At 32.8% G+C, this 16824-nt stretch overlaps 1 protein-coding gene across 2 annotated transcripts in view; it reads left to right on the top strand.

Annotated features, from left to right (window-relative positions):
• COL11A1 (collagen type XI alpha 1 chain) overlaps positions 1–16824 on the top strand; it is a 229950-nt gene that overhangs the window by 56438 nt on the left and 156688 nt on the right. The window contains exons 5-7 of one of the 2 annotated variants that reach the window (XM_005678025.3): positions 8877–9005; positions 14143–14259; positions 14867–14956. In XM_005678025.3, the coding sequence (XP_005678082.2) occupies positions 8877–9005; positions 14143–14259; positions 14867–14956 (336 nt within the window). Of the gene's footprint in view, positions 1–8876; positions 9006–14142; positions 14260–14523; positions 14677–14866; positions 14957–16824 lie in introns of both variants that reach the window. The other variant, XM_018045833.1, reaches the window with a different exon arrangement.

Raw genomic sequence — 16824 nt, 5'->3', positions numbered from 1 at the left:
TATATATATATATATACACACATATATACTTTAAAAATCCTCTTAGGCTTATGTATTTCATAAAAGAGCCAATTTTGATTTGATAAAACTTCAATTCACTTAAGAAATATATCATTTATAAAAGTAGAGCAGTGCAACAGAGTAGAAAAAGAAAGTATTCTTAAATGTTATTTATGGGACCTTTACTTCTGCGACACTGTCATTGCATGCAGAACTCTTACTAGAATAACAAATGTATCAAGATGCTGCTACCAATGATTTCTTTTCATCCTTTTTCTCTAGAGTTAAAATTAGGCAATGAAAATGATGCTAAACTGATAATTAAATGATAGCCAAATACCTAGTGTATTTGTTTGGGTTAAAAAAGTAAATGTGCCAGTTCAACTGTTGAATTCTTTATGAAAGGTTAAAACAGTCTACCATTTATTTCCATATTCAAAAGATGATAATTAGTTTAAAATAAATTCAAAATTTACTGCCAAGTCAAAGGCCACAAAATGTAAAGTAAATTTCAAATTCTACAGTTAACTTTGTATGACAGCCAGTGAAAGTCATACCTGCTTGCAAATCCATATTTGACCTTTATGCTGATATTACTAATATGAATTTGTCCTTAGCGTCTGTGCTAAAATATGACTTAAAAATATTAAATGATGCATAATGTTTCCTTTCATACAAATAATATTTTTCTTAATTTTTAAAGTTAAAGTCTCAAATGATTTCCATTTTGTTTTTAAATCCTCTGTTTAGATTTTTTAATGTTATCTTTAGTTACATTATTTGAACAACAGATGTTTGTAAGACGTGTCAGACAACTCTATTTTGGGAGGAAGATCAAATTTTGATTATGCATATTTAAAATATTCATATTTAATGAACATTTGAAATGAATAATCTTTTGTAATCTAAGGATTATCTCTATTTTTTAAGAATTGGAATTTAATTTTGCATATGCTTTCTTAATTCAAGAATTAAGAAAGAATCTACTCTTCATTTATATTAACATGAATGAATAAAATTAAGTATAGAATACAAAAATATATTTTTCTGATTTTGTATATGTATATTTTATAGTATATAAAAACAATAAAACTTTTTTCTATTAGTTTTTTCTTTTCACTATTGACGTGAAGTAGTATTAGGATATAATTTCATTTAGATGGCATCACTGATGGCAATGGACATGAACTCGGGCAAACTCTGGGAGATGCTGAGGGACATGGAGGCCTGGCATGCCACGGTCCATGGGTTCCCAAAGAGTTGGACATGACTGGGTGACTGAACAACAACAATAGTGATACAACTGAGAATTGTTTTCACTTTTTAACTAGTGAAATGAAAGTGTATTTTTAAAAATCATAAAGTGGATATTTAAGCTCTCGCATGCATGTAAGCTAAATGGCTTCAGTCGTGTCCGACGCTTTGCGACCTAATGGACTGTAGCCCGCCAAGCTCCTCTGCCCATGCAATTCTCCAGACAAAAATACTGGAGTGGGCTGACATTTTCTTCTCCAGGGGATCTACCCAATCCTGGAATTGAACCCGCGTCTCTTATGTCTCCTGCGTAGGCAAGGCGGATTCTTTACCACTAGAGCCACTTGGGAAGCCAGTATAAATTCTAGCATAATCTAATTTGATAAAGTTGTTTAAATCCCTGGTAAGTTTATTTAAAAACTCAATGCTTTCAAATTCCTTTGCCAACTACGAACAACAAAGGCCTTTGCCATCTGCCTCTATAGCTGTTGACCTTCAACAACCAGAGGGAGTTCAGGGTGGAGTGAGGCACTCTGCTCCAGGGAATCTGGTGGGACAGGTCTTAAATAGTTGGATGTTTCTAGGAACAGATTTTATGATCTCAGTCCTTGCATCTCCTCATATCTAGAGAAGCACTAAATCCCTTCATAGATAAATCAGGTCCTCAGCACTAACAAAAAAGCCTTTTGTAAAATGAGTGCTTCATGGTATTGAACTCCCCCTTCACCAAAACCTTATATATTGTCTTTCCCCCACTGCTGCTTTGGAGCAGTCTGTCAGAGCTATCTGAGATGCTGCCTCCCAGGCTGCAGTCCTAATTTTGCCCCAAGTAAAAATTAACACACACACACACACAAACAACTCAGTGCTTTCAAATTCTTTATTTATACTTGGAGACAATAATTTTTCTTTTTCTTTCTTTCTTTCTTTTTTTTTTTTTAATCATTCTTTACTTTCTGTTACCCCCAGTGCCTCAGGGGTATTTACACATGACGATACTCTCCAGGTGCATTATAACCTGTGATTACCCTGAATTCTAGCTACTTGTCATATTAAATCAGTCAATACTTCCACAACATCTACTTAATACCAGTTGACACAGTTAGACATTACCCATATCATGAACAAACAAAAATACTTGCTTTGAAGCGCTCTTCTTTATTTTACTATAGATAATATTTGCAAGATATAAATATAAACAGCTAGTAATTATCAGTCTATATTCATTTTCTAGGACTGCCACAACCAAATACCACAGGCTGGGTCTTAAAACAACAGAAATTAACTTTTTCACAGTTCTGTTTGCTTGAACTCTGAGATCAAGATGTCAGCAAGGTTGATTTCTTCTGAGACCTTTCGCTTTGGCTTATAGATAGTTATCTTCTACCTGTGTCTTCACACGCTCTTTGTTTTGTGGTGTCTGTGTCCTATTCTCCTTTTCTTATAGAAAGACCAGCCATATTGGATTAGGGCCCAGCATAAAGATTTCATTTAATCCTAATTCTATCTTTATGTGTCCTATCTCTAAATACAGTCAGATTCTGAGACTAAGAATTTAAACATGTGAATTTGGGAACACAAATCAGCTAGCCCATAACATTAAATCTAGGCAAATTCATTTTGTCTGTAATTATCAGTGGAAAAAATGAGTATTAATTATTACAGAAGTCTGTACTGTCAGGTTAAAGGAAAAATTTCTGTTGATTCTTACAGATGCTTATAGCTTAGTTTGGCCACAGCTATATAACCTGACAGTTGGCATGTAGAGGAGTACAATTCAAAAGTAAATAAAGAGAAATTTTTTAAAAAGACTGACCTTTTTCTAAAAACAACCCTTAATTATCATTTCACTTCATAGACTTAAAATGTTGATCCTCTATCTTTCTCTTTTATTATGTTTCTCAGCCAAACAAATGCCTTTGCCTCCCTACTCTTGCACATATCAGAAACTGCAAAACTACCTTCCATTACTCTCTAATGCACTTTCTCCTTCTCTCCTTGCATATCCCATCCCACTCCATCATCAGCTTCCAGTCAGTTCCCAAATCTCACACGTTTTCTCTAATAAACTGTATTATCTTTTATATCTATCTTTTACTCCTAGATATCTTTATATCTATATTTTATTCCATAGGGACGTCCCTGGTGGCTCAGTTGATAAAGAATCTGCCTGCTGTGCAGGAGAACTGGGTTTGATCTCTGGGTCAGAAAGATCCTCTGGAGAAGGAAATGCAACCCCCTCCAGTATTCTTGCCTGGGAAATCCCATGGACAGAGGAGCCTGCTGAACTACCATTCATGGGGTCGCAAGAGTTGGACACGACTTAGCAACTAAACCACCACCACCACCACCATCCTTTATTCCATTCCTCCTATTGCTGCCTTAGTTTAGTTTCTCAATGCTTAACTGCAGTGGATTCCTAATTGATTCTTATGCTTGCAAACTGGCTGCTTTCAAATCATCCTCCCCCATGTTGTCATAGCAGTTTTGTTAAAATGCAGCATTGATCAGTTTACTCCATAGTTCAAAGTCTTTGAACAACACTCTGTAATGTTTAGATTTCAGTTGACACACAAAACCCTTCTTAAATTGGTTCCTTCCTTAGTTGTTTGTTTGTTTGTTTTGTTTTCCTTCTATCTTTATCTCTTTTATACCTCAGTCTTCACTACTCACTATCACTGTATAGGGCCATCCCTCCAACTATACAGCACTCTATGTACTTTTCTAACTTTGTCAGCTTCATGCATCCAAAGTTTTAAGATGCTTTTTCTGTTTAATGCTATTTCTCTCTCCATCTTCTTCATCACCCTAACTGCTATTTGCTTATAACATACAGTTAAGATTTTCCCGAGAAGCATTTTACAAATGCATTAATTACCATTGAGATACCTACATGCTGGAAGTAATGGAAGTAAGAATGTGCTTCAGGAAATATGGAGGGTAGCTGATTTTATAGACTACAGTTGCAGCGTATGGTTTACTCAAGGCTTAGGGGAGATGCAATTTCTAATTTTTGAAACCTTTGAAATTAAATGAGACACTAAACAACAACATGTATATGCATATAGAACCAAAAATAACAGACAATAATTGTTAGGATATATGCGTTATATTTTAGCTTTGAAATGAGGATACACTAATACTTACATAATTTGTTGTGATAAAAATATGTCAGAATCCTTTTGCAATGGAAGTTACATTCAGAGGAACCATATCTTTATAATTTCTAATCAGTTTTCTTACATTTATTTTACTTTCCTCTTCCAGGATCATTCTGTCTATAGACAAATGCCATAGCATAGACTCAGACCTAGTTGGCACAGCTGCATCAGCTCTGCTTTAATTTTGGCTTTGTGGGTCATTAGAGGAGGAGGATGTCTTTTTCATATGTTGTGTGCAGCATATGCCAATTTTGCTTGGTAACTTCACCTTTTTCCAGTTGTAGAAGTTTTTATTACTATTGAATCTAAACATTTATGGTTCATTCAACCTGTCAGGATGCTTTTGTTTGTCTACAGACTGTCTCATATCATGTCATATGATTACCATAAAACACTGTAAAATACCTTCTGGGAAAAAGAGCACTATAGATTTTTAATTGAATTTTCCAGTTTCTTTCCAGTAGTATATTTTATGGCTGAATATCAAACACCTGGATAAAGAATTTATAGTGGAAATAATGGCAAGATTCCATTTAATGAAGTGGAGTGCCTTAACTAGAATAGTTAAGTACTTAGAAATCCAGTATTCTAAAAAATATGCTATTAAAAATATCATATGCCATATAACAGGTGACTTTTTTGTGTTTTAGCAAAAGCTGCATTTAGTTTATTGTATTATCCGTAAGTTAAGTTTGAAGTTTTAATTGCTCGTTTTGTCAGACTGTTTGCGATCCCATGGACTGTAGCCTGCCAGGCTTCTCTGTTCATGGAATTTTCCAGGCAAGAATATTGGAGTGGATTGCCATTTCCTATTCCTGGGGATCTTCCCAACCGAGGGGTCAAACCTATATCTATTGAGTCTCCTTTATTGGCAGGAAGATTCTTTACCACTGCACTATCTGGGAAGTCCAAATGACTTGCATAATTCTGAGTAATTAATGAAAAAGCTGGGGTTCAAGAATTAGAATTTCTAATTGAGACCCTCTAAGATGACAGTATTCAAGATGTACTGAATGATGTCTTTTTTTAAAAACAGCAGAATGAAGAAAATTCAAATTTCTCTGTGACTAGTTATTTGTTGTTCAGTTGCTAGGTCGTATAAGACTCTTGTCGACCCCGTGGATTGAAGCATGCCAGGCTTCCCTGACATTCATTATCTCCCAGAGTTTGCTCAAACTCATGTCCATTGAGTCGGTGATGCTATCTAACCATCTCATCCTCTACCATACCCTTCTCCTTTTGCCTTCGAACTTTCCCAGCATCAGAGTCTTTTCCAATGAATCAGCTCTTTGCATCAGGTGGCCAAAATAGTGGAGCTTCAGCTTCAGTACTTCCAGTGAATATTCAGGGTTGATTTCCTTTAGGACTGACTGGTCTTATCTTTTTGCAGTCCAAGGGACTCTCAGGAAGTCTTCTCCAGCACCACAGTTCGAAAAGCATAAGTTCTTCAACGCTCAGCCTTCTTTATGGTCCAACTCTCACATCCATACATGACTACTGGAAAAACCGTAGCTTTGACTGTACACACCTTTGTTGGCAAAGTGATGTCTCTGCTTTTTAATATGCTGTCTTGGTTTGTCATAGCTTTCCTTCCAAGGAGCAAGTGTCACCATGGTTGCAATCAGCCCTGCAGTGATTTTGGAGCCCAAGAAAATAAAATCTGTCATTGCTTCTACATTTTTCCCCCTCTATTTTCCATGAAGTGATGGGACTGGATGTCATGATCTTAGCTTTTTAGCACTGAGGTTTAATGCAGCATTTTCACTCTCTTCTTTCACTCTCATCTAGAGGATCTTTAGTTCCTCCTCACATTCTGCCATTAGAGTGATATCATCTGCATATCTGAGGTTATTGTTATTTCTCCTGGCAATCTTGAGTCCAGCTTCTGAGTCATCCAGCCAGGCTTTTTGCATGAAATGCTCTGCATATACATTAAATAAGCAGAGTGGGTTGCCACTTCCCCGCTCCATGGGGAATCTTCCCAACTCAGGGATCAAACTCGCCTCTCTGCATCTCCTCTATTGCAGGTGGATTCTTTACCTTTGAGACACCGAGATTACATACACTTATAAAGAACTTTCTGAATGAATGATTAAATAAAATGACTAAGTAACTGAAGAATTATAGCTAAATCTGACTGTGGAGAAGTTTCTTAATTCAACAAAATTTATCCTAATGATTATCAAGCATTGTAATACATCATGTCAGTGAAATTTTTATTGGCAGATGTGTGTTTTTAACATTTTAATTTTAGTAATTTTTCTGTCACTAATGAGACATTCTAGATGCAGATCTTAGTACTTGGCAGTGTTCACTTAAATGCTAGGATGTTGAGCAAACAAGGATCAGACAAAGATGAAAAAAATTGGAAATGAGATGTCTGTGAATGGCACTGAAAAGCTTCTGTATAATCTTGGGTATCTATGAGGCCTGTGTAAATGTTCAGAAAAAACCTGAAGAGACCCTAATATCTGAAATATCACTGAGCTTTAGGATCTGTATTAAAAAAATGAGATCTAAAGCATAGTTGTAAACTGTTGAAATATTAAGGGCGTACTCACACATAAGTATACACTCAAAGACTCTTGGCAAATAGTGAAAGTTTTTTAAGGAACTCTCTGTTCAATCATTTACTCACCACTAGCATAGTTGAGTAGAGTCCTCAGTGGACACAGAAAACAAAAAATATTGACTTATAGAATTACTTCAAAAGATCACTAAATAAGCAGCAAAAATAACTGCAAACAGAAATATCAGGCATTGAGGGGAAGGCATAATGGAATACAGTTTCCAAAGGTGATATTTAAAATATGCAACTGTCAAGAAAAAATTATGAGACAGGCAAAGAAATCAGGAAATTATGTCCCATACAAAGGAAAAGCCAATCTAAGTCCTTGAAGACATGACAGATATTGGGCTTACCAAAGACTCTGAGTCAGCAGTTATGCGTATGTTAAAAAAAAACAAAAGACAAAAATCAGCTAAAGGAAACCACAGCATAAGAACTAAATGACAATACGGAAATGATGTTTTATCAAATAGAGATAAATAACAGTTGGATTTCTTTTAAAAGAATAAAACACATCTGGAGTTGAAAATCGATGGAGATTCCTCAGTATGAAGAAAAGAAAGAATAAACTTGAAATAAAGATTACAGAGTATAAAAGACCTGTGGGACACCATCAAGCGTAGCAACACAGACATAATAATGAGTCCATTTATTTGAAGACATGATAAATAAAAAAAGCTCGTCACAAAAGGCTTCATGATGTATGGAATGTCTAGTTGTACCAGGGACCGGGGGAAGGAGATAAGCAGTGACTGACTCTCCTTGGTTGTGGTGTTTCTTTTAGAGGTGATGACAGTTTCTTAACATTAGATATTGGTAATGGTTGGAAAACCCTGTGAATGAACTAAAAACACTGAATTGTACACTTTAAAAGAATACATTCTGTATATAAATTTTATCTCAATAATGTGATAGGGATGAAAATATAGATTTATCAGCCATTAAAATAAGTGCTAATTTTAAGAGTAAGACTATAGAGTGCTTTTTAGACAGAAGAAAGCAATGCAAATAGCATTAACTACCACACTACAGATAGTAACCATGGTATTTAATGAAAGTTTGTGGGCCAGAATTAAATAATTTATATTCTTTTCTGGGTACTTTTCACATGAGTTTGCTTGTATCTTTTTAAGTTATAAATTTTACTCTCCATTTTATTACAGTTTTAAATCTTAACCATTATATTACAATCTCCAAGGGCAAAGATTATATCAAGTTTATGTTTGCACCTCCCATGATACTATGTTCAATGTCCTGTGTATTGTACCTTTTCAATCCACATTAGTTGATGAATAAGTGAATGCTGCGGCATAAAAGTGCTGTGAATTCTTTTAGTACTCAGTTTTAGAGATGTCTAAAATTTTCATCAGACTCTAAATAACTTATGCTAGTCAGATATAGAGAAAGCTGTAATAACTGGGAAATTATTCAAAATGAAATCAGGAGTTTTGTGAATCAGACTCATGCTCTCAAACTTACAGAAACTTGAATTACCAAGTCAAATGGATATTAACCCAGACATTTTTCCTTGCTTGGGCATAATTCTGAATTAATATGATCATGACCCATAGATTTATATCAAACTAGCTTCATGTTGAATTAGACCCATGTGGAAATATTCAGGTGACTTCAAGAGCAAAATATTTGATTTTATTACATTTTAATTTTTTTAAATTTATTTTCATTAATTTTTATTGGAATATATTATGATCTGATTTGTTAAATAGTTGTGAATTTCTCTCTCAATCCTATAAGACTGCTTTCAACATTGAAATGTAAGTGATTTTTCTTCTCAGATATTTGAAAATGAAAAACACTATGTCTTGGGTAAATCTTGCTCTGGATATATGTGTATTCGAATATGCTAAGTAACCATGTTTGTTTCTTGGCAGGGGGACATCCAGCAATTGTTGATCATAGGTGACCCCAAAGCAGCATATGACTACTGTGAGCATTACAGTCCAGACTGTGATTCCTCAGCTCCCAAGGCTGCTCAGGCTCAGGAACCCCAGGTTGACGAGGTGAGGAATGTAAGATCAGGGCAGGTTTTCTCATTCCTGTGGTAATGACATAGTTTGCAGTTTCAAGTTTTATCTCTGTTTATTCACTTTTAATTAAACTATACCTTTTATTTAATAGTGTTTTAATGAGTGACTAACACTCACTCTTTCACTAATATTTCAAAGGAGATGCAATTTGAAGAAGATTTTTGATGTTTGTTTCAATCTTAAGTATTTTGTTACTTAATTTCTTAGAAATAGAGATAGTTCCCTTATATAAGTGTGTAGAGGAGGATATTTTTCTTAGCGGGAGATGAGAAAAGAGATAATTTCTCCAACCCTTATTTTTTCCTTGTTACTTTTATAATTAAGGCAGCCTCAAGATAAGGATAACTATTTTCTAGTGTACTTGCCATATCTTCAAGCCTTTGGCAATTCCTGTTGATCGCAATGGCACCTGACTCCTGTGCTCTTGCCTGGAAAATCACATGGACAGAGGAGCTGGGTAGACTGCAGTCCATGGGGTGGCTAAGAGTCAAACACGACTGAGTGACTTCACTTTCAATTTTCACTTTCCACTTTCATGCATTGGAGAGGGAAATGGCAACCCACTCCAGTGTTCTTGTTTGGAGAATCCCAGGGACAGCGGAGCCTGGTGGGCTGCTGTCTATGGGGTCACACAGAGTCAGACACGACTAAAGCGACTTAGCAGCAGCAGCAGATGAAAAAGGGATGTTAGTGCTATCTTCAAGTTTCAGGCTGTGTTGAATATTTAGAGACTCTTTTTTTTTCATTTCTTACAAGATTATGCTACATTGATATGTAAGTTTTCCTTTTCTTGCACAAGACTTGATACAAAGAGCAATGGAATGAAAAGCAGTATGAGCTGATTGCAATAACTAGACGTTCATATGCTTTGATTAATGGTGCATTACTTTATTTGCAATTCTGGTGTGAAACCATTTTTCCAGGCTGCTTTTGCAAGAAAATTCACCATAATGAAATTTGACTCTATTCTTTCTCAGATAAAAAATATGTACATTTAAGTTAGCCATAGCCATTTTGTCAGACTTGAATATCCCAAAGAACAAAAAATATAGCACAGTGTACCTTTTATGCAAATTTTTAGGTAAAATTTGTTAATGTGGATTTTCTGGAAATTAAAAAGCAAATTCTGGAAGGAGTTGCATCTTTGGTTGGCTGCAAAACTTTATTTCTTAAGATGAAGAGTTTAAAATTTTAGAAGGTAGGGTGGAAGTTTATAAACATCAAAATTATCCTTATCTTTGAAAGTAACTCAAATAGCTTTCTTCTTGACTTTTAAAATACTATGAAGTACAGTCTTTTGAGTTTTACTATTTAGAGCAGGTTAAGATCTTATCTCTTAATTTTAGTTTACTGTTATTTCTGCATGTGAATTAAATTTGTGTTTTATTAATTTTTGACATTACTTTTCTTTTTAAGGTATGTTAGTGAATTCTGTTGCCCTGACTTTTTCCATAATTTAATATTAATATTGTTTTGAAACAGAATAAAGCTTTAAGAAGCTAAAAGGAAAGCAAATATGAGAGAATAAAAGAGAAATTACTTGGATATTTGTGTTCGCTTGTCTCCCAGTTCTCAAGTGCTTCATTCTTTTTATTCCCTCATGATTTATTAGAATAATCTGTGAATTCCCTCATGATTTATTAAAACATTCTAATATCTTCAGGTTTAGTGGGGACTATGTGGGGACTCTATTAAAATTTATAACATTTAGTATATATGTTCAAGACAGATGAGATTTATTAATATTTTGCTCCTGTTTTAAGAAAGATAAGACTTGTTCTTTTTAGCAACAGATATGGCTCTGATTTGGGGAAGAATGAAGGTATGCATTCTTATTATATCACCTTGAGCTGTTTTATTCCCATGTTTTAATGCTATTATGTCAGGTAAGCTGAGTTATTTTAAGGAAAAATAATATTTTTAACCATTTTTATCTTAAATTCATTAAAAAGTAGTTGTTCCCTTTTTTACTTTAGTTTTTGATTCATAAATTTAACATTCTGCTGGTAAGTCAAATTTGTTTTTACTAGAAGCATCTGATGAGGAAAAGAATGTACTGCTATGATAAGGACTGCATGAAAATCTTGTTGGGTGATCCAATAATAGCATTTCTTAGTTTCTATATTGAATATGTCATCTTGAAAAATTTTTTTGAAGAATCAGCTCTCACTTTTTCCCAACAATGCTAAATTACATTGTTACTTCAGTGATAAAAATCTTTTATACTAGTATGAAAAACACCTGGTTAATAGAATTGTAAGCCATCTTTATATTACTTTTGAACTATATCTATTTATGTATCATTACATTACAAGTATGCATTTTAATAATTGTACAACAGATATTTTGCCTATGCAAAATACAAAAGTAATGTTACCAATGAATAAAGAACATATAGTACAAAATAGAGCATCCAACATACATGTTGTACTTTATATTGCTTAATTTTCCTTTAGTAAGTTTGTGACAATACTATATTATCATTCTGATTTGGATTAATAAATATGTCAATTTATTTTATAAATTAACTCAAATATGGTTTCTTCAACTTGTGATTTTGTATGTTTCATATCTTCTAAAGAGCATATTTTAATTCATTCTTAAGATTCAATTTTTATGTGTTTGATGCAATATTGCATCATAATCAGAGTGAAATGTAAAATGATAGATTTAAATATAGTGTTAACATGAAACTATTATTCAACTTGAACCTCTGCAATACTACTTATATAGCAAAGTAACCAATATTAAAATTATGGTGGTTTGGGAATTTTTCCACCATATCAAATAATCCTTCTATCTTAATTAGAAAATTGGATGTTAAATCTGCATATGGTTCTTTCTTAATATATTGAATACAGCACAGATTGCAATGTCCTATGTACAGCAGGGAATTAACATTCTTGTTTTTCATATCAGTATAAAACATGAAAAGAAAGAAGCAGCAAGAGGAAAACACTGTTTTATAAAGAAATTTATTACCTTTAATTTTTTGCACTTAATATTTATCAGATATTCTAGTTCTCATAAATGCATAGATATTTGCTGATGGCACTGTTTCTCTAACAACTTGAATAAGAAAAGACTTAACAAAATTTCCAGTAAAAGTCCCTTTCTCCTCAAATGTTTTAACTTAGGCTAGGCAACTCTCAAATAGTAGGTGAAATTCGATCACTGCACATCTTTTTGCTCATATTCATCTGATTAATTATAACTAGTTCTCTCTTCTTTACCTGTCTTTGAGGCATCACAAAATTCTGCAGTAAAAAGGGAGAATCTTTTCCAAAAGCAGGTTGTAAAGCTTCATGTAGACCAGCAAATTCCTACATGGGTCAATACCCACCAGAGGGGATGTTGTTTAAAGACATAAGGAGAACAGAAGCAGGGATTCTTTTCACTGACTTCTGGATGGCTCTAAGAAAAGCATGTGCTTTCATGCCTAAGATAGTGAGCACATTACCTCCTTTATTATTCCACCATCACAGCTAGTCTGTTTGATCTCCATGTAGAAAAAGTTAATACAGAAGAGAGAATTATGGAGATTAGAACAGGTTTCCTCCTATAAGGAAAAGAAAAAAAAAAGAAAAAAGAAAAACATGATATAAAGATAGTAAAGGTAACTGGCTATTTTGAATATTAGGCTTCATCCAAGATGCATTTAAAATGCTTTTAAATTGTCTATTTTTACAATCCTTCTTGCAATTGGTTTGCAATATGTTTCATTACATGTCTTTATGAAATTTGCCTTCATTTGCATTGCTATAGCTAATAGCGCTTATTAGAAGGTCCAGTGATCACAAGTCTCTGAAAGACATGGTGTGAAGAGTTATTTTTCTGGTGCATTGAAAGGGAACTATTGGTAATTTTAAAAGGTCAAGAGAGGTCCACTTGGGTTATAATTGAAATTTTACCAAATACTTAGGGATTTCCAAATAGACTGCTTTTAGCATATATGTGTGTGTGTGTATATGTATACACACAGACACATATGTATATATGTACCTAAGTATATATATACATAAATATACTAAACATAATATATGTACATATACATACACAAATGTATATATACATATACATAAAGATATACATAAAGATATATAATATACATATATATTAGCATTTTAGCTTATTGATTTGTTGCTTAATAAATATTTTTGTTATATATGACCTTAATAGATTTAGAGTTATTTTGATTAAAACCAATAATATATGTTTAAGATTAAAATTTCAGTAGAGATATTTGGCTTTGAAGGTGAAGTTGTGTTCCTCATAATTATTAATTGTTTCTCTCATCCCTTTATTGAGAAACATACTTTTCTCTCTTGATTCTTTTAATAAAAAACAATCTAGTATTCCATCTTTCAATTTGAGTTACATTTACATGTTTTGAGATACCCAAGTGTTATACTTTTTCAATAGAGAAAATGCAATATTTGTAAAAAATATAAACAGATCTAATTTTGAATCTTTTAATGATTCACAACTGTGCTCATTTTGATCTTAAGTTTATAACAAATTAGTTATTTCTGAATAGATTTTAGATTTTTTCCCATTGGTTCTATTATTCTAAATAGAATATAGAATCATTTCATGTTCCTTCTGTTCCCGTTCCTTCCTCTCCCCTTTCCATCCAACAATTGATATGAAAATTCCTTCATACTTGGGAAGGCTATTTTAAAACATGCAGTTCAATGGGAAAAAAAAGTACCCATTGAAATTACTATAAATAAAAGAGGTTTGTGTAGAAGTTTTTACAAATTAAAATTAACATGACTATTTAACAACTATGGACAACAACTATGTCCAAGTATGTAACTGCTGTGTTTGAATTAATATTAAGAATTAAAAGTTTGAATTAATATTCTAAACTTTTAATTTCCTCACATTCCTAACCACTGTTCTGCTCTTAGAAAACCTGCTTTGTCAGTATTTTATTATACTCTGTATATGATAGTATTACTTCTTTGTAACACAAGTAATATTTAGATAACAGTATTTCCTTGTCTCTTAACTTTACCAGTAAAAGTTAAGAACATGATTCCCATTTTGTTAATAGTATTGCCAGCAACTAACAAAATTGCCTGATATTTTTTCCTTTGCGATGTAGTATGCACCTGAGGATATAATGGAATATGACTATGAGTATGGGGAAGCAGAATATAAAGAGGCTGAAAGTGTAACAGAGTCACCCACTGTAACTGAGGAGACAATAGCACAAACCGAGGTAAAAGCAAAGTAGAACCTTTGTGTATGGTGTTCTGGTGTTTGTCATCCTGTGGTTCCTATGTCCACTCTTCCTCAGACTAATCGTCGATCTTTCATTCATCTCATTTCTATGACCCAGTAACTGATTTTTATTTGACAGTAGTAGCTGTCCTGAAGGAATGATGTTTGGTTTGGTTTGCTTATTCTTCCTTTCATCCATGCTCTTCATTTCCCTTTTCATTTTATTTATGTTTTCCATTCCATCTTTCACCACATTTTACAGAAAAAGAAATTCAGTTTCAAAATGAAGATGAAGACAGTGGCCACTAATTCAAAGAAAAAGTCCAAAAAGTTTACACCCCCTAAATCTGAAAAATTTGCATCCAAGAAGAAGAAAACTTATCAAGCAGCAGCAATGGCCAAGCTAGGGGTAAAGGTAGCAAAGAAAAAGCAATCAAGATCTCTCCTAGATAAGCTGGAAGATCTCTGATGACGAGTCATTGTCCTAACCCAACTAGATAAATACTCATTTGGCTAATACAATACCCTAATTAATTATGATTTCCATAGATATGGGATTGCCTTAACATTTTTAGTAATTACTTTTCTTTTGAATTCACTATTAGGCAAATATTGTTGATGATTTTCAAGACTACAACTATGGGACAGAAAGTTACCAGACAGAAGCTCCTAGGAGTGTATCTGGATCAAATGAGGTAATGCTCATAGACAGCATTAAATTGCAGTTCAAGTTTTTTAAATGTGCAATATTTCTTTATATATTTTACTCTGGAGGAATCTATAACCTCTGAAAAATTTGATGTTTTTATTCTTTTACCGAAGTAAGAGAAACAATAGCACTGGCTCACTATTACTAAAAAACAGTTCATTTAAAATTAATCCCAATTCAGGTTTGCATGACTCTGCTTCATGCAATGTTAAATTGATCAAACTGAATTGGCTGCCATCATTTTTTATTGCTCCTGGGATAGAGCAAGCTTCTCAAAATGTGATTAAGGTTACTCACAACATGACCTTTCTGTGAGGAGGAAAATCCTCCAAAAAAAAAAAATTGTATCATCAAATGATACAATTAAAATTTATGCCATCTGACCAATAATCATGCATTTTTATGACACAAATATTTTGATAAAATATAGTCATAGTTGATTTTAATGTCTGTTTACATTTTCAAACTTAATATGGCTAAAATAATATATCTTAACTTTTCCCAGTCCTTTCTATGAAAATATTTAAGTATATTCAGGTACAAATTAGAACAATCTTCCCTGAATTTCATATTATGTGCATATTCCAATTATGAGAAAATTAATATACAATTCAGTTTAACTTTGTTAAATTTCTTCACACCTGGTATGAGGATTAACTGAATCATTGAAATTAATAAAAATTTTACATGGTATGCGTCCCAGTGGGACTTTACGTGAAAACACATATTTTAGAATAATAACATTTTAGAGTAAAAACAGATTTCAAGTCCAAATCTTGTCTAAGTTAATCCAAACTAATCGAGTTTATCATTTTCCAAAAATGATTATATTAAAATGTTTATTTATATGCTCAAATTCTTTCAACTTTTTAACTCAGAACTATGAGCACAGTACTATTTTGATTCTGGATAATATGTACTCTGTAATAATAGTATATCTTCATTGTCTAAGAATACAAAATATTATGGTTATTGGACATTTTATTTTAGTTAACAATTGCTGAATTAATCATTAACTACTTTTTTCACTCACATGACTTTATGTAACATACTTATTATTAAGTATTATTCTATTATCTAGATTCGCTATGTCATAGCAAACAAGTATTTCAAGATGAAATTTAAAAGTAGCAAGATACATTATTTGATCTGAACTTCATCAAAATCATAACATGATCAAAAATTACCTAATGAATGTTATTCAGATTTATGCTATTAATGGGGAATTATTTATAAAAAGGAAATTATACTAGTGTTATTTTTCTCTATCTCTGTGAGTAGTTTTGATATAATTATATCACATTAGAATCTTGATATAATTTTTACTTTTAAGTGAATAGGCTCATACTCTTTATGAGACTATACAGTCATCTATTTTATTGTATTGAATTTTGAGCACTATAATTTACATTTTCTTTGCTTTGAAGAACTCATTGTGATATAATACTGCACTAAATACTTGGAGCTCTGAGTAAATATTGCAATGATAAATGTCAATATTGGCATTAATATTTTACTTTTGGATTGAGAGTCAAACTTACATAGCTTTCCTGATAGAAATTATATTTCAGTATGAGGTTCTTTGAGATCTGAAAATTAAGTTAAGCTTTAACTAAATATTGCATATATATATTATTTGAGTCAAATTATAAAGTAGATATCAAATTGCATAACAAGCTTTTTCCAATGAACAAGCAAATACACATATTGAATCTATGTGAATATTTGCAGTTTATTGACAAAAGTGCTTTGAAAGCAATATTTTCTTGTGCATTCCAATGTACAAAAATATTCCTTTCAATGATGTTGAAAGACTATCTTTCCCAGCCTTCAGACTTGCTTGAGTGGTACTCA

The sequence above is a fragment of the Capra hircus genome, chromosome 3 (genome assembly GCF_001704415.2).
Source record: "Capra hircus breed San Clemente chromosome 3, ASM170441v1, whole genome shotgun sequence".
Taxonomy (NCBI): Eukaryota; Metazoa; Chordata; class Mammalia; order Artiodactyla; family Bovidae; genus Capra; species Capra hircus.
This window is presented reverse-complemented; position numbering and strand designations above follow the sequence as displayed.